The sequence below is a fragment of the Ambystoma mexicanum genome, chromosome 13 (genome assembly GCF_040938575.1).
Source record: "Ambystoma mexicanum isolate Mex_15411 chromosome 13, UKY_AmexF1_1, whole genome shotgun sequence".
NCBI classification, from domain to species: Eukaryota; Metazoa; Chordata; class Amphibia; order Caudata; family Ambystomatidae; genus Ambystoma; species Ambystoma mexicanum.
The window spans coordinates 665,645,424-665,669,751 of NC_090938.1; the positions used below are offsets into that span (position 1 = coordinate 665,645,424).

The 24,328-nt window shown below is 46.4% G+C and overlaps 1 protein-coding gene across 15 annotated transcripts in view; it reads right to left on the minus strand.

Annotated features, from left to right (window-relative positions):
• SRCIN1 (SRC kinase signaling inhibitor 1) overlaps window positions 1-24,328 on the minus strand; it is a 1,709,922-nt gene that overhangs the window by 643,271 nt on the left and 1,042,323 nt on the right. For 13 of the 15 annotated variants that reach the window (XM_069634672.1, XM_069634685.1, XM_069634684.1 and 10 more), the window contains one exon: window positions 17,637-17,660. The exons of the other annotated variants lie outside the window; for them this stretch is intronic. In XM_069634672.1, the coding sequence (XP_069490773.1) occupies window positions 17,637-17,660 (24 nt within the window). The remainder of the gene's footprint in view (window positions 1-17,636; window positions 17,661-24,328) is intronic. 15 annotated transcript variants of the gene reach the window in all.

Genomic DNA, 24,328 nt, shown 5'->3' on the forward strand with positions numbered 1-24,328 from the left:
ATCTTTTGGTGAACATCACCAATGGGGATACCTCTATGGCACCCATGGGTGGAGGGTAAACCCTTGTGTCCCTTATGTGTGTTTTTGGGCACCTTTGTGTTGCTCATAGAGCAGGGTATGGGCAGGTTGCAACTACATGTTGACTTGACAGAGGCTCAGGGTATCCTCCATTTTTGGATACCCAGGCCCTGCCATAGGAATCAGTGGATTCCGGACAGAAGGAAAGATGGCCCTTGTGGTTCCCATTGCCTTTTACCTTGTTTCCCAAAGTCCTGAATGGTTGTTGGGTGGAAACAGCATACAGGTTTCTGTTGTTCCCTTTCCCCCCGACTGGCTGTTGAGTGGAAATAGCATATATGGCTCTGGGCTGCATCCTGTCAGAATGACTGGAGCCTTACTAGGTGTTGTGTAGGTGGGGCTTGTGTGAATGGAGTCTGAAGTGAACTCACATTCTCTGTTGTGGGTGTCTGGTTTCTGTGTGTGTGACACAGTGAATGAGGCAGCCCTGCCTGAAACTGACATGAATGCAGTGTATTTCGCTGAAAGGCTGTGGAACTTGCACCAATCCACATTCCTTTGTCATGGGTGCCTGGGTGGAGTGAATTGCCTGAATGCCTGTGAGCTTGATTGGCTGCCTGTCTGCATGAATGCCCTGTGTGATTGGCCAACTGAGCCTGGCTCAGGCAGAGTGAATGAGTGTATATCTGGGGATCTTTCACTTACCAATTTGTTCAGTAGCTGAAGTCGAAGCTAAGCAAGAAGAAGCTGCTCCTTGAAGCCCAGCTGGAAGAGAAGTCTGCTGCTACATTTCTTCAACAATCCGAAAGCTGTCGTGTCTCCCAAGGACTTATCGAGAGAGGACCTGCAAAGGAGACCTATACCCGAGCTACGAGGGACCATCGTACAAAACTGATACTCTTCATCAGAGTATCCTGGAAGCCAGTCCTCTGTTCCTGTTCCGGGCTAGGGGTCTTCGAAGTCCAGAAGAGGGTGCCAGACATCTCGAACCAGAGAAGTCGATTGGTGTCGCCCGTGGTCCGGAAGTGCGTTTCGTGACCGCTGGAAGCTGTTGCTGCCTACTACCCAGAAGAGGGGGTACCCTGACATAGTGCTGCTGGACACCCAGAGCAGCAAAAGTTCCAAAACTGCCTAAGAACATTTGAAAGGACATCCTTGCAGTCACCACAGACCACTTTTTCCCACTGGAGAGAGCCCAGAGTTGTTGGGTGCTGTGAAAAGTCTGCCGGTGGCTTTCTCACCAACAGAAGCTATCGAAGTCGCCCTGAGGGTCCAGAGTTGGTGAGGGTACAAGGTCCACTCCAGTCGACCAGTCCACGTCGCCAGAAGCCGTCCACAGGTCTGTGCTGCGGCACCAAAGAACCGAAAGTCGGAAAACCATGATATTCCTAAACCCGGCACCAAAAGTGACCTATACACCCGCCAGATGTCATCGAAGGGTCCAAGGGGTCATTTCTTCATGCACCAAGCCTTTAAGGAGACCACAGCAAGTTTTTTCGGAAGACTTCTGCAGTCAGAGAAATCATCGACCAAAAGGAGAGCGCAGCGAAGAGCCAAACTGCTGCCATTCCAAAAGACTTTGGTTCCTTTTTATTCTTGGACTCAGCATCCCAGTGGCTCCTTCTACCAAAGGGGGTCCATCCTCGGAGTGAATCATCGAGTAAAGCCGAGAAACTATGCCAATTCGCCTGCCAAGGCACCAACGGTACTGTGACGAGGAAGAGCATTTTCTAGCCTCAGCAGTCATCCAGGGGTCCTGGATTCGTCTTGGATCCTGTTCTCCTGTGGGCTCTAAGGTACTTTGGGGTGGTAGAACCTTTTAAAATAAAGCACAGCGTTCTTGAACAATATTGGACTGGGCTGTAATAGACAACATAAGTTACTCCCTAACTTTTCTATTACATCAGCCAAATTCTATGCTGGTTACACCTTAAAGAATTCATCAGCCATTTAAAAACTGTCTACAGTTGGTGCAGTTCTTACTGAATTTAAGTAGTGTGTGGTACCACATAGTGTATATATTTAACATTCTCTGAATAAGTATTCCATGTACACCGTGTTACTATTTATATGTATAGACTGTTGGTAACAGTAGCAAATCATATTTTATATAAAGAAGTTGTCTAATCACCTAACAGTGTGTGGACATTCCTTTTTGGGGGCGTTGGGGAACCACTGTACTTAAGACCTTGCCTGCATCACCTACAGAAAGCTTAAGCCTGACTGCTCGTCCACAGCTACCCAATTCAGAGCCTTGCTGGGATTGTTCTGTGCCTTTACCCTACAATAGAGGGGGCAGTACAGATACCCCTCTCCAGTCTTTACAGGGACGAGAGATAAATTATACCTAGGAGGGATTTCAACTTCCTTACGCTGTAAACCAAGAGTGCTATGAAGTCTAGTAACAAGCAAACAAACTGGTCTACCCACTCTTTGCACAGCTAGCCCAGGGGGGATGAACACTGCCCTTTGGGTTAGTGAAGGAGGAATTCTGTAGGTGAACTAAACTCCAGGGAGTGCAGCAGGTCTAAAGTAATTTGAAGACAGTCTGCCTGTGACCTTTGCGATGGCCCAATCGTTAACCAGTCATCCAGATACAGGAAGACATGACCAATTTGATGCAGAAGTTTAAAGGATCCTGGGAGCAGGCCCTTTTTGAATACTCTTGGGATCGGATAGGAGGTGAATGGGGTGACTTGGGAACTGATAATGGACATTGTTTTTTATGAAACACAAAGAATCTGTTATAATGTATGTCTACTTAAAATTATGCACCCTCTAGGCGTAGAATGCTCAGGAAGTCACCTTTTCAAATCTATGGATTCAGGTGCTGCAAAGTCTTCATCTTAAAAGTCTACCCCCTTTACGTTTAAGTGTCTGAGATCTAGGATTGGACACCAATTGACATTCCTTTCGTTTATTAGAAAGTAAGAAGAGCCAAACCTTTGCTTGCTCTGGCTTTTTGCCCTAACTGGGTCCAAGGATCTTGACAAATTGGTTTGGATGTTGTGTCTTTTTTTGTAATTCCAGGTGTGTTCTTTTAGGGCTATATAGAGACCCCCATTGACCTAATGTTATATTGTGTCATACTTAGGATTGGCATGGTCTTCCCCATAATGGGGTGCTAAAAATGGCAGCAGGTGTGGTTGTACCAACCTAGAGTTTATAGAGTTTAGTTTGCTTGGAGGAACTGTAATCACAACAACCTAGAAACCGTGCTGCTCCTGGTACTTCTTCTGGCAGCCTCTACATAGGGAGAGTGATGTTGGTGCTGGGACCTGCGTGGAGAAAGCTCTCAATGCCACTTCTTGGTACATTGAACATCAAAAAGGTACGTAAAGATCTACAATCTCTCAGAAAACACATAGCCTTGGTTTTGTAGATGATTGCCTTCATTTTTTTTAATGTCACCCACTACCTTAACAACTATGCCTTTTCCATGGAAGGGCATATCAAGTATTACCCTGAGGTTGGTAGCCTTCAGCCAGGCTGATGCCAGAGGACTGTCCCATAAACCAACTGCCGAATTCAATGACGGATATTAATAGACGGGTTGATAACATGATTAGAAAAATAAACTCTTTGATGTGTTTGGCTTCTTACCACATTCTGTGAAGGAGTTCTACGAGCTGGGAGATGCTCTACGACATTTTGTGATCATAGCTGGTGGTGATTGATATCATGTTTTTTGCCCTAATTCTGAGGAATACTGAGGATGAAACCTTCCTCCCCGTTGTCAGGAAAGCTGTGAGATGGAGCTGATGGACCATCACTTAGCAGCCAATCTTGACAGGTTTAGGTCTATGTAGGCCTGTGAAGCAGAGAGGCTCATTATTGGGAGCCCCGCATTTCTTTCTATTGTCTCAACATATATATGGAGGAGGTGAGAGGGGGGGCTACTAACTTAGGGCACTGATATTCCATATTGTATCTAGAAGTTGTATGATGGTAGAACTCACTCTTTCCTCCTCTAAAATGAAAGGGATTTTTTTCTAAGTCTAAGTAGAGATTAAATAAGGCACCTATCTTGGAATCATCTTCTGGAAATAGACGTCATCCAGGGTAAAGATTATTGAAGGTGAATGCTGCTGCCATCCCTCGGGGGCAAATAATCCTCCCATTAATCGTCATCTTGATCCACTGATGTTATCTGACTTTTGACGGGCTATTATCGTAGATCTTCTTCACCCTCAGGATAGGGATATTGCGCTGCACCTCTTGCAGTGCCTCAGGCATAACCGTCTATGCCATCTTCTTAAGATTCAAGAGTTGAGAACTGCATGGCCTTGGGTAATTGCATGTGGCCTGGACTTGCAGAGCAATCTTACACTTGAAGGGCATGTTTGTCCAAGTGACACTTATTTGGCAGGCATAAAGCAGCCAGCCAGATGGAAGATGTCTGGCAGGGCACTCACGGGTTCTTGTCTTCAGGCCTGCTGCACTAAATTATTAGGATCCTGTGTAGAGTGCCTGGGCGACAGCTGAAACTGATCACCCTAGTCATAATGTTTAGGACCTGCTCCATGGTAGATGGTCTTGTGGTCAAGGCATTGCGCCAATGTCATCATATGAGATATCGTGTTTAGTACAAGAGACATACAGCTCTTTTTGAAGAGAAATATCAGGCAGATCAGTAGGATCTATTATGGGACAATGGAGCACAGATTTCGAAGGACAACATGTGTGGTCTGCGGCAGCATGGTCACTGATAATTAAGTTGTAGACAGGGTTGCATCAGTCAATGATAGCTTAGTGGTGACAAGACCGATAATGGTCTCACAAGGTCAATGATTTATTTTATTTATTGTTTGTTTGTTAGGCGCTTATACAGGAAGTAAATACCGTTTCAAAGTGCCCACAGGGATACAGGGAGGGGGACAAGGGGATGTGAAACAATTAAAATAATTAAAGATTTATTGGGTGGGAGAGCGAACCTGCTATGCCTTCTGAGTGTTCAGAACGTGCAAGTGCAGAAGGGAGGGTGAATGGGATAGGTGCTGGGGTCCTCATGGGTGAGCAACAGGTGAAGTGCAATGTAAGGTAAGTGCAAGCCTCCAGGGTGGAGGGTGAGCTGATGTAAGTGCTGAGGACAGACAGAAGTTGGGGCAATTCGGTGTGGGAGGGCAGGGCCCTGAGAACGCATAAGGGCCCTGTACACCAAACAATCAACAGTGAGATTAGGAGAGGAGAGAGGAGGGTAGGGGATGGGAGTAAAAAGGAAAGTCTTAAGGATCTTTTGGAATTTAAGAAAGTCTGGCTTCAGAAGAAGGGGAGAGCCTATGGAGGAAGGCTAGAGTGAAGGGAAGAAGTCAGGAGCAGGGGTCCCAATGGGAAGGATATCTGTTTTTGCTGGCATTAGAAGTGCACCAGGACTGGATGGCAGAAAGGCAGTCAGGGAGTATGGAAGATGCAACAGGGTCAGCAGGAAGTTTGAAGAAGAGTCATTAGCATAACACTGGAAGTTGGGGGAGAAGGAGGAGATGAGGAGATGAGGAGTGCCAGCTAATTAAGGTAGATGTTAAAGAGCCAAGGCGAGAGGATAGAGCCCTGGGGGACACCACAAGTGGAGAAGGAAGTAGGAAAAGAGAAGGTGCCCAGGATGACTTGAGAGGAGCAGTCAGTAAGGAAGGAGATCAGCCAGTCCAGTGCCTGCTCCGAGATACCAAGGGTGTCATGGAGCCTTCGTAGGAGGATGGAGTGGTTGACTGTGTCAAATGCAGAGGGGAGAGGACAGCTGAGGAGTTGGAATCCAGGGATGCGAGCAGTTCTTCACGGGTGTTCAGAAGTTACGTACCTCTGGATGCTCCAGATTGATGGTTGTGGAGACCATCAACAAATTTAGTGTGAGAGTTGAGTTGGGACAGGGCCAACTTCTCCAGCAGTTTCCCCAGGAAGGGGGTGATGGATAGGGCGGTAGTTGGCTGGACAGGTCGAGTCTGCAGAAAGTTTAAGGAGGGGGCAAACAAGGGAGTGCTTGAGGGAGGAGGGGAAAGAACCAGTAGGAAACGAGTGATTACATAGATCTGAGAGTGCAGGGGCAAGAGAGCCATGAGAGTTTAGTTGGGACAGGTCATCGGCATTAATGATTAAGTCATTAATGCTGATGACCAGGCTGTCGATGGACATGATGCACTTGCAGCAAACGTGGAGGTCTACAGGCTTCGAGACCTCTCCCCTTCATCCATGAATAGGGAAATTATCATCTACAAATTCCTAATGAGCTTCAAGGGGCCAAATGACCAACTTTTTAGGGCCTGTTCTGATAGCCTGTGCTCAGAGGTGCTGGCTGGGAAATGGGAAAGGATATGTGGAAATGTTGCCTTGACATCGCTGAATCTAGGGGAAAGACCCTGACAGGTCAAAATACTGAATAATGTATACTGGACGTCTGTCAAAATGTTTGAGAGAGGTTTGAATGATACCAATGTTTGTTGGGGCTGTGGTCACATGGAAGGATCATACGAATATATGATCTGGGATTGTTCAAAAGTGAGGTCATTTTGGTTGGAAGTCACAAGAAAAATTAATCCAGTTTTAGTAACGAATGTGGATTTGGACTTTCAGACTAGTATTGGGGGCGGGGTTGGAAAGATTGCCTACTGGAAGATCTGAGCTTACCACAAAGGTGCTGGTTTAGAGCGGCCCTTTCTGCAAAAAAGGTTATTCTGAGAGATTGGAAAAATGTCACAGTGCCAAGCAGGTCCACTTGGGTTGATGATTTATGCAGAATGTCTCAAATGGAGTAGGTTATTTAAAAAAAAAAAGGAAGAAATTGAAATTGTATGAAGAAATATGGGGAAGGTTGTTGGAGCTAATGTAAATAAGGGACTTACCTGTGCTTGGACTGCCCAGCCCATGTTTTTGTAAACTTTAAAGTGTCGTACTATAGTAAATCTAATAAAACAGAGAAATGGACACAAATGAGGTAAATGGGCTACCAGTTCAAACTATCATTGTCATTCTTTGAGGATGACGATGGGAAATAACTGAAGCATGTGTGAATCCAGAGAACTGAAGTGCACCAACTTCACAAGACAGATTGTTAAGTCAGTGAGAAGACAACTGATGGCAGCCTACAAACTTTGCAAGACTCAGAAATAACAGACAGCAGAAGACAGGAAATATTGCGGGGGGAAAAAAAGAGCAAGAAGAGCCCTTACTTCAATCCTGCGGCTGCATGCACCTTTGGACTTTGGGGGCACATGCCTAATAGTAGTGTATCTGACACTGCAGTGCCTGTCAAGCCCAGTCTCCTGCCAGTGCCCGCTTCAGGAATCTGAATGACTGACTCTTCACTGCAGTTGCTGCAACCAAATCCAACTTCCTTCACAGGTGAAGATCCCTATTCCCCACCAACTGCTTTCAGGCCGGCAGAGAGACCTGCCGGCTTCATCATCCCATGACCCCCTGTTCACTGCAGCAAATACGCTTCTGCCCCTGCGTCCAAGTTCTTATTGACCGTCTGCAGAACAAACGGATTCTTTTCAACTACGTTTTCCCCACCACTCTAATAACGATTTCTTAGTAATGTGTTCATATATTTAAATTTGTATAATAAGTACTAAAGTGTGGGCCCTATGTTTCCAATATCCTAATCAGTATTGGAATTGTGTTCTTTGGTTTGTCTACCGCCAGCATTTGGGGCAAAGTTAAGCGTCATAAGGTTGGTCCGAAATATCATAGGTGAGCCAGGGAGACATGGTGTCTGACTCTGCAATCTACTGGATTAGAGCATTGAGGGAGCCTCGCTAAACGCATTCAACCTCTAGTCAATCTCCCACACTGGCTATTGGTCTACACGTCGAATTGTCAGGTTTGTGATTACATCGGATCAACTGTATATCGGATCTTTCACATCTCTAGGAGAAGACTTAAAATATCACTAGCAAGTAAGCTAAGTTTGTCATTGACTAAGCAACGCCGTTGCAAAAATATGATTACCTTGATATATTTGGTTTAATTTAAATGTATTTGTGTTTTGTAAAAGATTGTAGATTTATGGTAGGTTCTTTGACTATGTTATCAGAGGACTTTGATCATTTTGGGAGTGTTTGCAGCGGAGTGCTGAACCTCAGTACACTTTTTACTGTTTTTGTTAAGAAAAATAACTTTATACGAAATATAATAATCAGCAGTTGAAAACAATTATAAGACTTACCAATTAAATAATCCATTATAAATATGTAAATTGAGTTAACAGGCAAAAGACATCAGCGAGATGTGCCAAGGTTACAATAAATGCAGACATTCACTAACATTGTATTTGCATAAGTGGTAACATTAAAATGTATTGTAGCAATAGATGAGATATTAATCTAAAAGGATTACAGGGACACAAAAGAAGAAAAGAAGAAGAAAATAGACAAGGCAATGCAAGACAAGAGGAAAGGGAAAATCAAACAGAACTAAAGCAGAAGCAATCATTAAGATGAATCTACTGAGGAGGCCTTCTCCACTTTTGATTATATTTATGCATATCAATTAGAGAAGTGGCACAACCTCCACCAGGCAGCATAAATTAAGCGATCGAGCCATTTCCAGTTCCAAGTTATTCGATGGAAAGCATTGAAGGCTGGAAGGTGAAAGAATCTGGGAGAGGAGATACAGCTCTTTGGCCCTGCGTCGACATGTTTCAAGTGGCCCCAGGGCTAGGGATATCATTCTGTGCTTTTGCTGTCATTTCCTGAATGACAGCAGAAGAATTTGGGGCGCGGAGGGATCAGGCCCCATTGCGCTTCCCAGCCTGCTGCGCTCTACCGCAACTGGCTTTGTAAATAACTAGGCGCTCGACCCACACTGCCCCCCCCTCTCCGCCCCTGACTTCCTGTCCTTTAGCTGTCCTTTAGGAGATCCGAGAACTGAGGGCGCAGGATATGTATCTGGAAATGTCCCTCTGTAGGAAACTTCCAGCGCAGCCTCGTGCAACGGAGTCTTAAAGACAGCCCCGTTTATTGGCCCGGGCTGAGCGGGCGACGGCCTGGGGCGCAGAGCTAAAGAGCTCAGGAGGGGGGCCCAGTATGGGGCCCTCCCAGAAAGGTGTATCTGACCTTACCAGACAACAGATGAAGCAGCCTGCTGTGCCGGTGTGTGCTCCTCTGTGATGTGCGGCTGGCTGCTCTCTGCCGACTGCGATGTGTTGGAATATGCAAACAAAGGAATGCATATTCCAACTGCAGCGTGTGAGATGCTAAGGAGTCACACACCCTGTGCCCCTCATTCTTTGTGCTGACAGCCTTTCAAGTGGGGCAATTTATAAGTGATGGCTCACTTAACGAGCCATTGTTTTTACACAGTGTGCGCTCAACATTTCAGTGTTAAGAACTGAACATGGGGCATTTTTTATTCACCAGGCCAGCACAAGTATCAGTTAGCTGACCAAACCTACCATTCTTCAAAGAGAATTAAAATGCCACACAGGGGCATTTAAAAAATATGTTCATGTCTCTTTATTTGACACAACAAAACGTTTATTTTTTTTAAATTACTTTTTAGTTCCATATGGCGCATCCCTGGGAAGGTTAACTGTCATTTTCTTGCTTAAGTATTCTAGTGGCTGCTTTTGGCCATGGACTAAATGTATCCGCTCAGTATCAAAGGTCTTAATTTTCTAAACAAGCCACTGCCTAGCGGGCACACCAGATGGCACTGCAATGTCACTTGGCACCTTGATTAGGAAAGCAGGGTTTATTGCGTCACTGTGCAGACCATAGACAGCGGCAAATCAATGCTTTGATATGTTTGCAGCAATGATGTGTGCTACACAAGTCGCCACCCTGTTGGTTAATAGTATCTATGTGGTGCTCCCTTATGTAACGGAACATATACCTGTTGTTCTCTGATGTGCCCAATGTCCATACAAGTGCACACGGGGATGGTTTGTGCATGTGGCTCTGACGAGCATGCCATACTGTGCCCACACTTAAAGACATAAAGCAATCAAAGAAGTTGCCACAAATGACATCCACTGGGCCAAGCGCCCTTTCTACACTGCCACACTATGATTTTCACCAGCTGCAGGAGGCCAGCACTAATGAGAAACGCTAATGCCAGCTCTGCTAGATAAAGCATGGGCCTGCTCTTTTTTTGCAGAAATAACCCGAGGCCTGCATAATGGTGAGGAGGTAGTGGCTGAGGAACTGTGGACCCTTTACTATGCACTGGAAGCCGGTTTTATTTCAAACGCTTCATCAGCTTATTTATTACTCGTCAGGCTCAAGTTTGTAAGAGATACAATCATTTCTGTGTAGCCTTTCTGTGCATTGTTTATTGGGTCTCTCTTGTCCGGAATCCTGCCCTGTCTGTAGATATGATTCCCTAAAGATGTTTCTGTTTTGGGGTTGGGCATGTCCACAGTGAGACCCTGCCCTTCCTCATCTAAAATTCTTCAGAAACAAGAAGCAAAAGAGCCCTTGTACCCCCCCATTTGAGTGGCTGATGTTGCAGCCAATTAATACTCGCATGCAAAAATGTAAGCTGTCCAAATGAGCATGTATTGTTCATGATTGCAACAGTTTTAATGTTAGGGTGAGTATTGTGAACCGTGATGTGAGCACCAAGCCATGCATCGGTTATGCATTTAGAGATTCATACATACAATCCTTTTATCACAGATTTATTTATCAAATGTAGAGATCTCTGATCAAGGTTATAGTCCTGAAATGCTCCGATTTAATGCAAAGCATACAGGAATCCTCATTGGTGCTATTTGTCCCCTTTCGCACTCAGAGGTATTTTGAAAGAGTAAAATAAGAGTGTACCAGACTGTCCATCTTGGAATGATAACCTATCAGAAAATAATTCATATGGTTAGTCTAATATTGCCCCTTGTGAAATACAAGTGAGGTCGAACAAACAGAACACCTGCAACATAGGGCCTGCGGCCAGTGAGCCCTCACACCTCGTTAGGATGAACACACTGCAGTGTGCCAGTACGGAAAGTTTGAAACTGCATTCAGGCAAGGCCTTCCCTAAGAGCCCGTCACAGATGAACCATGTACTTGGGCAGCAACAGCTGTGATGTCACATTAGATCTCTTCCGTGAAGTGCTTGAATTACAATGTAATGAAACCAGCTTCATCTATAAAGGGATTATTTATTGCTATTAAGGAGGGGATTTGTCGCGCGACAGAGGTGTAGTTTGGGAGTGACGTGAGCTAGGGTGGGGGTGGGGAGGGAGGCACATTCTGATGTTTCGCCCTGGGCACCAAGTTGGCTAGAAACTGCCCTGGTTAAAGACGCATGTGAACTGTGAAGTTGTACGCGTACTATGCATCGCTTTGTCGAGATTTAGCGGAGATAACTCGGCGTGTTGAGCGCACGCTGCAGAACTCAATGTTTAATGCACTGGTCTCTGGGTTCAGACTAACAGTACCTGCTCAGCCTTTTCTCTTTCTGGAGTTTCTGAAAGAAGTACCGTTGAATTGGGCCAATAGCACTACCTAGCCAAGCAGCCGCGAATCTCGATCCAGCTTGGGGGCGCCGCCTAAATGGGCCTAGGCCCCTTCCTGGCTAAAATTGTAATTGTGCCTCTTGCATGCCTGCTTCAGCCCCCTAGACTCCCCTCCCGCCAAGTTCACGGAGAATTCCCGAGGCTCTGGTGCCAACCTGCCTGGTAACCAGTGGTCTGGCAGTTGCCTGGCAACCGCAGCAGCGCCGAGGGGAACGGCACAGCAGCTTGTTTTTGCCAGAACTACTGCAGGTTTGCTGGATTTATCTTTGGAAAGCGAAGAGGGCGAGGCTACGTAATGTCTTCCTTTCAACCCGTGGTCGCCTTCCTGATTAAAGGTGTACGGTCTGTGATAATAAATAGATACTTAAATAATTAGACAAACTGAATCCATGACACTGAATGGCTGAGCAGCCAGTGGGCCGAGGTGCCAAGCAGGCATGGCGGCATTGTCGCAGATACTCTCGCAGGAGGAAAGAATTACATGTGGCAATACCACATAGGGCCCTCATCAGAACATAGGATGTACATGCGTCCTTCCTGACACTGAACGCAGTGCCTTCTGCTAGCAAACTGTCCGTGTTTAGTGGAGGGGGGTGGGGGGGAGGCAGCCTACCATATTCCAAAGCCACCAAACATTGCATGGGTTTCAAAGACCAATACCCCGTTCATCATCAGAGGAGAACACTTAGGTTTACATTAGTTACATCACATCACGACAACAAACACACAGACCAGCTCAAGCCTGTCTGTACTACGTCCTGGCAGTTTCGGCCCACTATAAAGTATGGGGCCTTCTTCAGGAGTCCTTACCCTGATGGCTTCTAAAGGTTAGTAGTTTGGCGAACACTCCCACCCTACTGATTTGAGGGAACGGATCTTAGGGCACCCTTTGTTTGCCAATCTATGCTTAAGATGCAGCATTCCTCACTTAATGTTCGGAAAACACACACAGTGTGAGTGCATCAATCACGACTCCTGGTTTCCCCAAGAGGGAGCTCATTATTCCCCCAGTTATGAAGCGGAGTTCATACTGGTTGATATTTAGCTGGAACCGCAAGGCATATCAACAGTCCCTTCCACTGGCGGAGGAAGTCATATTCCATGACTAGGAGAAACTACCTTCCTGTGATCGGCATCTGCGTGCATGCACGCACACACACACACTATTTTGCCTACTCAGGCTATCGCTTCGTGCCCCCTTGCATCACCCTCGCATAGCAGCACCATACTCCTTCAAGGAGGCCGATTGATGTCGCCCATACACATACTCGCAGAGTTGTGCCAACGTATGATCTATTGATGAGTGCCCTCCAACCTCAGCTACCAACAAGCGTAGAGTGGAGACACAACTCATCATTGTAGTCAGCCATATGCAGACGTCAAAGCTGTGAAGTGGCCTTCATCTGGAGGTTCCAAACATCATGCTACATTCACATTTAGACAATAATTGGTCTTATGCCGAATGTGTTCCTCCAAAATAATCACATGACTAAAGACCAAACTACAACTTTGAGGGCTACAAGGTTCTTAATGTCTCACGTGAAGTGGCTGAGGTTACAGATATTGACACCAATGAGTTTACTTTTATTGGATTTGACTGGTACTGGAATTTTAATGTGGTGTGCTCGGCTGGAAATCGTAGCCCACTGCTGTCCAGTGGAAAGCTTCTGAGCGGCAGTCTTGAGAACACCTCGATATGTGGTGTGGCAGAGCGAGAGACATGCCAATGCTGCATGCATCCAACACTAGGGTAAGAGTGAGGCACATGGGCGGATGCGGGTTCCTTCATCTCTGCGCACCCAGGGTTTCTGTGAGCTTCTGGAAATGTTTATCATAACAAGGGCCACACACAGCAAGATGTTTAGACAGGACGACAACACAAACTACAACTGAAGGAGGCGGAGTAGAGGTTCTGTGCGATAGAGGAAGCCTTTGCGGCTTGCATGTATTTCTTTACAGTTGCACATGCGCCTCCTCCCCACAATACATCGCGGGCCAGTTGGCAGCTATGATTGGATGCATTGATGTACAGGAATTTGCATAATGCAAACCTACCTAGCAAGCAATGGAGCGCTGTACACACCATAAGGAGTCCAACGGGAGGGTGCACCGTGGCACAGGGAGTAATGGCAGGCGTGGTTTCTGGGCTGGTAAGGGATCGGGTGTGGAAGCTCCTAGCATCTGTGTTGACTGTTGCCGGTCCAATGCATGTTGTGTGAGACTACATTATGGACTATGAGACTGGCTGTGGCCATTGAGTCTCCTCAAAATGACTCTCGCCACTTCCCTGTTTAATGTATAAGGTCAATGAGAAAAAAAGGCACATTAGCGATTGCCTTTATAATAATCAAGATACCTAAATTAAGTTACCCACCCCGTTTCAGCGGAGAACGAGCTGCCCCCCTGGCTCTAATGTACATGGTAATTTGGCGTGCAGGGTTCTGAGCAATGCTAGATTTTCACAAACTTTAATTGTTGCAAGGAGTTCTTGTGTTCATTTTCAAACAATGAGAAATAGCATCAAACAGAGCCGCTCCACACATTGATTTTAAAAGCAGCATTAGGACTCATTGGTCCCAAAGATAAGCAGATCTTCCTACAGCGGTTTCTGGTGTCCGTTTAATGAAACAATGGGAGACCACAAAATTGATGCTCTGCACTTCTGCCAGACAGTGCAAGTCAATTACCAAACTTCTGGTTCTGCCTCCAGCAGCACCCATTACACAGAGCAAATACTGGCCTGCTCTCCAGGTCAAAATACAACCCACATGAAGGTCAACAATCTGGGGGTGGCCAGCAAAGGCCCAGCAGAGCCAACATTCATTGGAAAAGAATGCCCCAAAGGAGAACTGCACCAGGCCTCTAAATCCAGATTCTAAAGGTCCTGCAATGTGGTGGCAATTTTGCAAAACAGCAGAAAGCAATCACTAAGAGGCTATTTGCCCGTTACAGAGTCCACCTAATTAGGAGTGCATAGAACATTAAAGAAAAGTCTTCTTACGGTTCAAAAGTCTTCTCGACTGTCTAAGGGGGCACACCACATCAACCATGGCCAAAATGATGCTAATGTATCACGTTCAACGTCTTCTGGCAATCACTGTGGCATCAGTTGCACACCAACCATGAAAAGCCCATTACTCCACTTTAATTATTCGTGTTTCTTCAATATTTACCCTAACATTTCCTTCACTTCAAACAATGTGTATCAAATCCAAATGAATGGGCAGTCTATGGTTACCAAACAAAGCACAGTCCCATCAGATGAATAATGTGCAAACACACTGCACACAATAGCTTTCAAACATTATTTTCTCTTACTTTAACACATTTTGGAGTCTTACAAATAATTCCTCAGAAAGAGAGCAAAGAGATCCCGGAGGTCTATCAAGTTTACGTTTATGAGTTGTTAGCTGGTATCGCTCTGAGCGGCTTCCCCCACAGCGCAGGAGTAAGCAGGTGCGCAGGCTCTTTAAGACCCCCTACACAGCGAGCTGCGGATATCCCACTTACCACCTTAAGAGCCGCTGGCTATATTTGCAGTTTACAAGACGTATATGGTTTTTTTGCTATTTCTATCGAACATATCATCACCAACCAGGCAGCAAACGCTACCCGGTGTTAAATTGGAAGAAAAAGCTTGAGTACAAAAGGTCTTAAGGCCTAAAGGGATAAAGTTAAAAACATTGAGGCCCATTAAAATTCAGGGCATATCATGGCAAAATATTCAAGTCCCAATTAGGACACATTTAGGATTAAGTTGCGGCTAGGCCCAAACTTGAAGCTAGATCCCGCATCAATATTCCTTTAACCCTGAGCAGAGCAGTGATCTGACCTTGGGTCACTTCTCCAGTTACTCAAAGTTATAATTATTCTTATAAATTCCACGAACAAAAAGTTCATCAATGATGACCACATTCAAGTCCTTCTCAAACAGCATTTTTCAGGGGATTGTACACTTAGTGCGCTGTTTCTACTGCGACTCTTCTCGCCCCATATATATGTGGGGGGATTGTGTATAGTATAGAATGAATATAGGGGGGCCTGTAGGGGGTCTCTCCCCGAACATATATGGGGTGAAAAGGGGGTCGAAATTGAAAAAATGTAGACATTGGGGTGGGAGTAGGGTGGGGGGATGCAGTAAAAACGGTGCAGTAATCACATAGATACTATTGTGTCTGTAAAATTGTGCTCTCACTGATGCCCACATCTCAATGCACTAAATTCTGAATTATTTCTTAGGAAACACGCACAATACTGCCACATATTTAAAGTAAAAGGTAATGCCCAAAAAAATTAATCAGAAAACAGGACCCAAAAATGTGTTTTTTAGTCAAATGTTTGTAGTTTAGCACTTTAATTAAAAAATAGATGGTGCGGTAAGGGTATAAATTAAGGTACATGGAATGGGGGGGGGGGTGCATGGGGTGTCCCCTGTATTATTACAAACAAACAAAAAGAGCTAAAAAAAGCAAAAAACATTTTTGAAACCTGACCAAGAAAACCTCAGTCTTCTCAGCCTCGTTATTTTTTTCACCAGTTTTGGGGAGCAGTCTGTAGGGAAAAATTCCAAAGCGTCTACCCTTTAGTAATTTACGTCCCAAACCTACAGCCACTCTCAGAATATGTGGAAGTACCGCAGCAATTTCAAATGTGGTGATTTAAGATCGGTATCTTGTTATGGAAAGGTTTTCATATCTCCAGTAGGAATATTCTAAGGTTTTTAGGCAGGGCATTTTTACAGGTGGCAAGGTTCGACCAATATAAAGCAGGCCAGGGAGGCATTCTACAGGATGCATGTACCAGCCCTGCTGTGTAATTTGATGGGATTTACCATAAAGTGCAATTGTTTTATTCTGTCGGATGCATGGCCTCGTGCATATCGTGTAACACACATATGGTGAACTGCTCTTCCGGAGTGGAACAGGATACCTGGAACTGAAAGTAAATATGCAGTCATTCTAATGTGCGCCAGAGGATATGGATACTGTGGAAAAGGCAATCCGAGACTTCGAGGCGCTAAGCACGGGTGTCATGGAGCTAGATACATTCTCAAAACACACTGTGCAGCCTCTCTGTTCATCAGACTAGGAAACGCGCCGAAACACACAAAGCACAGTCACAAAGTAAATGCAGCCGGGAACAGAAGCCAATGCGACAGAGGAAGGTCCACACACGGAAGGTCTTTTAATAAGCGGGGGGGGGGGGGGCAGAGATTTTGTGTTACTTTTTTTAAAACATAGAAGAAATCTATTGTTTTAAGTAAAAACATTGTTAAATATTAAATACACGAAAAGAATTTCAAATTGTCGAATGAATAGTTCTATCATTGTGTTGATCCATTGCATCCAGATTGGATACAGTGGGAGTTTAAATTAAGGCCAGCTCCTTCCCGCCAGGGGGAATAACATCGATGGCTCTAGCTGTTCTAAGCTGGTAGCAGGCCTGGGGTCATCTGTGAAGGGGAATGAGATTCTGAGGCACACCCTGCATTTACTCACTGGGAGGAGGGATGGGGGGGGGGGGTGGGTCACATGAGATGGTCTCTGGCTCCAGGCCTTGGTAGGAGTTTCTCAGATATCCACAGATCTAGCCTCAGGTTCAGACATCAGACCTGGGAGGGAGCGAGAGGTCGAATCAGAGACGGCAGAGTCCCTCCTTGGGAGGCCATAGGAGGTCACTGGGGGTGGATTCCGGGCATTTATCCAGGCAGAAGGCAGGGGAATACCATCAGATATGGACATCCAACCTTGGAAAGAGCCCGAGATGATATGGGGCAGACTCTGGATTTAGTCTCTGGGAGGAGATTTGGGGCCATGTGAGATGGATTCTGGGCCTAGATCCAGGCAGGAAGAGGGTCTAACTAAACACTGGCACTAAGCGGTCACAGCTCATCAGATAGAGTCTGGGAGTACACATTCATGGAGCTATTGGAGACATTTGAAGCAGACTGTGGTTCTAGACACTAAAGGAAGCATTTGGCTATTTTGGATATAACTCCAGATGCAGCACACCACCACCAGTGTTCTTTAAATAATTAAAAACAACAATGAAAGGATCTAGCACTATTAAATACAGGAAGTCGTCAAAATCTGCTCAAATTTGCAGTCCACACTCACTCGCACTGTGAGAAAAGCGCATGCATTAAAAGGTGAAAATCAAAAATACTGACCTTAAAACTCCAGTAGTTTGCTTGCTAACAGAAATAACAAAAAGATACCATTAAGAAACGGTTTTCTTTTGACATGATGCACATAATATATTTGTGACTGTTTGAAGTCCCCTCCCCAGGAATATCTGCAGCTATACTAGACTGACCTCAAGCAGTGGTCCATGCATGCTCAGATGGAGGGGGGGGGCTCAAAGTGCTAGGGATCCCTGGACTGGAACAGGGGTGGAGCGGTGGGTAGAGCTGTATTCAGTGAGGAACGTTGGTAGAATGAGGCTTGAGGGGTAATGGTCTGTTGTGCTGGCTGGTCTCAGTAGACTGGTGACTGGGCTTGGGCTTCCTCTATAGGACAGTCTGACCACAGGCATGGACATATTTACTGACCCTTGCTGATGGCTTTGTAAAATGCTTGCTGTATGGGCCTCAAACTCAAACATGAATCTTGACTACAAGAAGGATAGCGGTCATTCCCGTGAAGGCCCGGAAACAGAGCATGAATCCCATCAGTACTTCACACGCACCACGAGAGATGATTAGATGGTTATGTGTGTCTCAATGTTTCACTACAATGCCCTTTGGTCACTACAGGAGCAGGTCATAAAAGAGAGGCACGCAATCGTTAACCCAAGCATCCAAAGTTCAAAAAGCATTGTTGGTGATCACTAACAGTGGGGTTGATCAAGAAACAAAAATTGACTTTGCCATAAAACCCCATGAAATAGGCAATGCACAGCTGGACTGAGGGTATGGACACTGCAGTGTAACCAGCAGACAATGGCAAGCACTAGGATCATACAGGGGGACAGAGGCGTTGCTAGGGGGCTGAGGGGTCTTTTGGTTGCAGCCCTGGATAGAAGATCAGGGGCTACAACCAAAAGGCTAGTTAGCCCAGAGTCCTGAGAGTTTCTACATTAGGGTAGCCTCAGGCTCTTTTCAAGACCTAGCAACACCCCTGCGAAGGGGAAGCTTAGTCCTAGTGGGTAGCAGGCACATTCCGGCCAATCAATAACACCAAAAACAATGCAACCTGTTAAAACGATACTAGTAAGTGCAGGCAGGAATAAGGAAGACTTTCAACAAGAGCCGTAGCATGTTAAGGACAGTACTGAAATAGAACTCCTGTAATTCGAATAAAAGTGGTTCATGGAACAGAACATGGCGTTCACAGCAGAAACTGCTGATGAGGTTGCAACCCACGGCACTGGGAACAGTGCATTCATAGGACACCCTGCTGAGAGGCAATGCATGGAACAAGCAATGGGGTATTTTCAGGAAACATGTCTAAGCTTAAGAAAGGAGACTTCCAGCAAGCAGCGCAAATAATGCTGTGTGAAGGCATTACCAGGACGGTGTGCTAAAGCCAAATCATCAGCCCGTGCACGCTGCCTGTATGGTGAAATAAGTACTCTGCATCCTTGCTCCTCTACTCCCCACCCTATTGCAATGGATTATGCTTGCTGATCGGGCTCTGCAGAACATGTTCTCTAGAAAATGCGATTCTGTTATGGGTCCCACACTTGACTGTTCCTACATTTCAAAGCTCACTACCTACCCCTCCCTAGGTCACAAACATCCAACCACCAGTTGCACAAACCTTGTGCACCAAGGATGGTGGGACATGTCATATGCTGATGGGGGCGGCTGGGTGAGGGTCTTAAAGAATAAACACAGCAAGAATAAGGGTATCTATACCATTTTGAAAACAATGCTCTGTTAATCGGCTCCAACTTGCTACGACAGAACTCGGAGCACAAAGATTCTAGATGGAGACAGCCACAGAAATACAATTCAAGAATACAAAATTGCGTAGAACCTTCAGCTTAAAAAAACTGAAATGGTTTTAAAAGGCACAAGGAGAAGCCAATGCAGATGTGTGCCAAAGACACGTGCATTTGGAAAGCTAGACCGAATGCCTCATGGAATAAGCAAGAAGACTACCTGGAAAAAGTGAGTCCTTAAACCCCATAGGAGCAAGAAGTGCCAGAAACCATCCACTTGGCAACATTAACTTTAGAAGCCTTCACACCGGGATCTCAACCACAACATGCAACATGTGAAGGAATGATCGTAACTTCCAACACGTGTATGGTTCTTTAAAAGGGAAAATGCACCAGCTAGATTACACGTACAGGAAGGTCTTATCCTTGGGAACTGTGTGACCCTGTCTAAAAGACTGGGAAAGCTATGTCCTGATGTCATGGGAAATCCTGTTCTAACCGCATCATAGAACTGTAAACACAGCCTAAGGCTACGGGTTAGGGACGGTACAGTGCTCGCATGGTCTCCTAGCCCAAGCAGGGTAATGACAAGTAGGAAAACAATGAAACTAAGACACATGAAGCAGCGGCCTCATGGCACACTGTTAAATTCCAAGCCACTCAGGAGCAGGTTCTCTGATAAGGGGCAAATGATTAAGTCTATAAAAGCAATATTTAGTAGTTTTGCTCTGTAAATAAAAGGGGTCACGAGGTGTGTTATGGTAAAAAGCTACAGCTGATCCGAGATGCTGGCAGGGATCAATGCTCATCTCCCACTCGTCGTCAAGCGGCATCTCATTAATGCCAGCACTTCACCAACAGAAGCAGCAAAGGACTGACAATTGGCCATTGACAACTCGGCTGCTGTGCTAGTATTTCTCTTCACTTGTGACACAGAATCCAAGTTGCACTTCTAGATATTAATGGGTTCACAGGACAATTCTTTAGGAACCAAGCTTCTAAGATGAGCCTTGCATAGGAGGCCAAACACACCATCACCTTCTTCTAAAAATAGGTTTATTGTGTTTCCATAAATTGCCTTAGAAGTGTTTGTTCCAGAAAATCTGTAACCGATCCAGAAGTTACAAAGCTGAGTAGGCAAGAAGCATTTTGCGGCTGCACTTAGATTTTGCCTTTTGCTGCTATGCATTATCTTGCTTCCAAGACAAACGCGTTGCCCCTGAGCTATCTTCCCGGCCTTCTTGCGTCCTCTCTAATAACACATAAACACACAGTACACCACATCTCATGCTTTCAAGAGCCTTTCCCCCACATACATTTCTCTCTTCCTTTCCCTGTGAGGTCATCATTGCGTCACTCGCATTTTGCAATTCAGTTTTTTTTTATTGAACTCTGTGTGTGGCTTTTCGGCCATTTCAAAGCACTAGTTAATCAGGTGTCCTTTGTAAAGGTGGAAGTTCAGAGCTGATCAGCTTGCCATAAAGACAGTCTGATAGCTCATATGGTATGGTCCCACGTCCATCAGAAGAAGGGGCGACATGGGCGTGGATGCTGTTCCACTCAGCGTTGGGTCCAAAAGTAGGACTTAGTTGGACCCTTTGCAGGAGCTGGCAGCTAGATTGAAGAAATGGACACATATATACTCCCATGGGTAGAAAGCGGAAGGTCGAACTCTCCTATCAAGGTCATGCTCCATGCCCTTTCTCTAGCGGTCTAGTCAGGCGTCCAGGCCAGGGTGCCTCATTAGCGCACCATGCTTTCCCAGGCGCATCACGCCTGCTCTCGAAGGGTACGGAACTGTGCTCAACACTGGCAGTGCCGCGGATAGAGTAGAAGAAAGTCTCCACCGCAGCCCTTGGCCCACACGCACGAGCAAATGTACAAGATCAATGCACGGATATTCTAAATGCGACAAAGGGCCCTCAAACAAGGGGCAGACTCGGTATGCACAACTCCTGAGTAGAAAGGCCAGGAACCGGTCTCTTGACAGCCCATGAGCTCTGCTAGAAGACACACACAGATGGACTTGGCACTGTGGAAAATGTGTAATCTTTGCAGCTGTCGCCGAGCTCCTTTGGGCATCATTTACATAATCCAGCGGTTTCCACCTTCCCCATCTTGAGTTACACCTAACCTCTGTTAGAAGAGGCAGCAGGAAGAATTCAAATCACACATGGGCAGGAAGGCAGGGGAGTCCGTGCCCAATCGCAAGAAAAGAGAGAGTGGGTGGGAGGCTGCAAGTTTGCAGTTTTCCCCCACCAATATCCCCATTTTGATTTGACCCTTTTTGCACTGTCCAAGACTCCCAGGGACAACAGGGCAGTGATTTTAGGGGTGCAGCCCAGACTATGGGGGGTCAGCTTGACCAAGGGGTAGCCCTTTATCACAGGGGGGGTTCCGTCAGCTGACCGCGCTGGTGATAGCATACATACACAAACAACGAGCCGGATCTGCTCTCCAACAAAGCAGGCTGAAGGCAAGGCAGCTCAGCGTTTTGGCCAGGAAGTTAGACATGCATGCATGGAGGGTATTTTCCTACATCAGGAAGTTCACAGGCTTCATATATGAATACTCCTGTTCAGGGAGGGGTCACTGGTTGTTGGCATGCAAAGTCGAATGAGACTGCATATCCTTGAATGGCCAGGGCCTCTGGAGTTGAAGGAGTGTATAAATGCAATCGGCGCTGTGACCCTCGCCACCCCGCAAAGCCATAATCAGGTCTTTTGGACACCCCCCGAGTCAGGGCAGCCACTTTCCTGAGGCCTTCCAAGACGCCCGCTCCATTACCAGTCCCGGGGCCATCAAAGACTGAATGGAAAAGCAACCAGTGAAGGGGAGACTGCTGTCCAGCTAGGAATGTCTGCCCTCCGAAAGAGCTGCGACGCTAAAACCCAAAGGTAGCCAGGCGCAGCAGATCCACTTCTGGGAGACACATGGGGCTACTTGTGTCCACCGGCAAACTATAGGCGAGTGAAAGGTGCATTTTCATTTCGGAAAGGTTTACCCACTCAGCAACATGGATGTGGAATCTGGCGGGGAGAGCACCCTTCAGGGCACAGTTGTAACTACAGGCTGATCCCACAAAAGCAGGCTACACTTTCCATTACAACTGGTGGCAATGACCCAAACATTTACAAAAGAGGGCAGCTGTCCGGCTGGGCCTCCCTGGCATGGCGTAACTCGCCCAGCTACCACCCTGAAGGTCTGGAAGCACAATCAACGCTGAGATGGCAGCCGCCAGCGTCTGGGTAATAGGTGAATCCCAGGACAAGTGTGTCTTTGCTGTCCTCAGAGCTGAGCTAGCCTAAGAAAAATGACCACGTTGGCACTAATCTTCACGTAGCTTTCATATTCTGTTAGTAGACATTACCATTGAACAGGGATGCTTCTAGGTTTCTGTTTTTTCTTCTAAAACACCAATTGGTACTGTATAGTAAAGCTTCGTAAATGGTAAATAAAGAACTAACTAGACCGTTATACTTATTGATTTTGATAATATCTGTTTTACCATCACAGCAACCGTGCCACAAAGCCCCTGCTGCAAACCTTGGGGCGGGATTGCTCAGCCGCGGCAAGTTTGTGATTGGGGCATAGGGGATGCAGCGAGTAAAAGGCACACACAGTTCCCAGCAGCAGAGGATGTGAGGGGGGCTGAGGGGGCTATAGCCCTAGTCTTTTGTTTGTAGCCCCGGATTAGCCAGGGGTTACAACCAAAAAGGCTAGCTAGCCCCCAGTCCTGACAGTCGCATAGCCCCGGATCGTTTCCAGACCTAGAAACACTTGCCCAGCAGCACGCATAGATCGTGGAGCACACTGCAGGGGAGGGTGCGGAAGCGGCTGCACGGCTGCCAGACACTGCCGAAGGGGAGCATACTCGCGCACAACCTCGGGGTCTTCAGCCCAAACTGTAAAGGAGTGAGAATGAACCGCAGCCAGTGGCTAATCCAACAGAGCAGTTGCAGGTCCATGGGCAGGGCAGGGAGGACCATAGGGCATCCTGTATTGGAATGGAGGCCCATGTGTATCTGGAGGGTCTCACAGTGTTACCAAGCAGCAAGAAGGGGCGGTAGAGTACCCGGCACAGGATCTTAAAGAAGCCTGCATCACATTTACACAGGGGGCCCAGGGCCCCTTGGCACACCAGGGGAGGAGTGCCGGCTCTATTCCCAAGGGAAGGTTTTAGACACCTGCTGTGTGCGGTATCTAGGTGCATCTTGCAGCCCCATACCCAAGATGCACCTGTGCTGAATAAAGGCTGCACTGGTAATGAAAGCTACTGACGCAGTCTCGTGCATGGCACAATGCATACCTTGAGCCATTAGATCCATGTGACCCCACGCAACCTCTTAAAAGCAGGAGAAAATAAGTCAGCCAACCTAGCCGAGCACATAAATGTGCATTGCCCTTACTAACCATACCTGCTTACTGGGAAGATGCTCACAGCAAGAGCAAGTCGCAGTGACTTCATTTCAGAAATCTCCAGTGCTGCTGGCCAGATGCCAACTTTAGAAGAGTCATTAGTTGCAAAGACAGTTAACCTAAAACAGCTCAGCTTTCCAAAAAGGTTGTGCAGCCCCCAGAACTGACTGAAAGTTATAGCATAGGCTATAGGGCATCAACCCGTCCACCCTGAATCATCTCCAGTCTGTATAAATCAAAAGCCGGAGGCAGAGATTGAGGAGGAGTCTGGCTGAATAAAGGGGAAGCAACAGACTGAAGTCCTTCAGAGAATATAGCTTCCTGCCATCTCAAACTACTTGCCCCTCATAGGGTCAAGCCAGCATATGGTTTCTCTACAGAATGCAGCCCGCCATGGGCACCAGCTGCCAATGTCTCCAGGAAGGAGCAATCACCCTTAATAACTCACTGCTTCGTTAACTGGCAAAACACCCTGACACAATTCCAGCAGGACCCAGGCAGTGTTCTGAAGAGTCCTTTATGTGCAAAATCTTGTCCAAGTGAATAATCGAACAAATA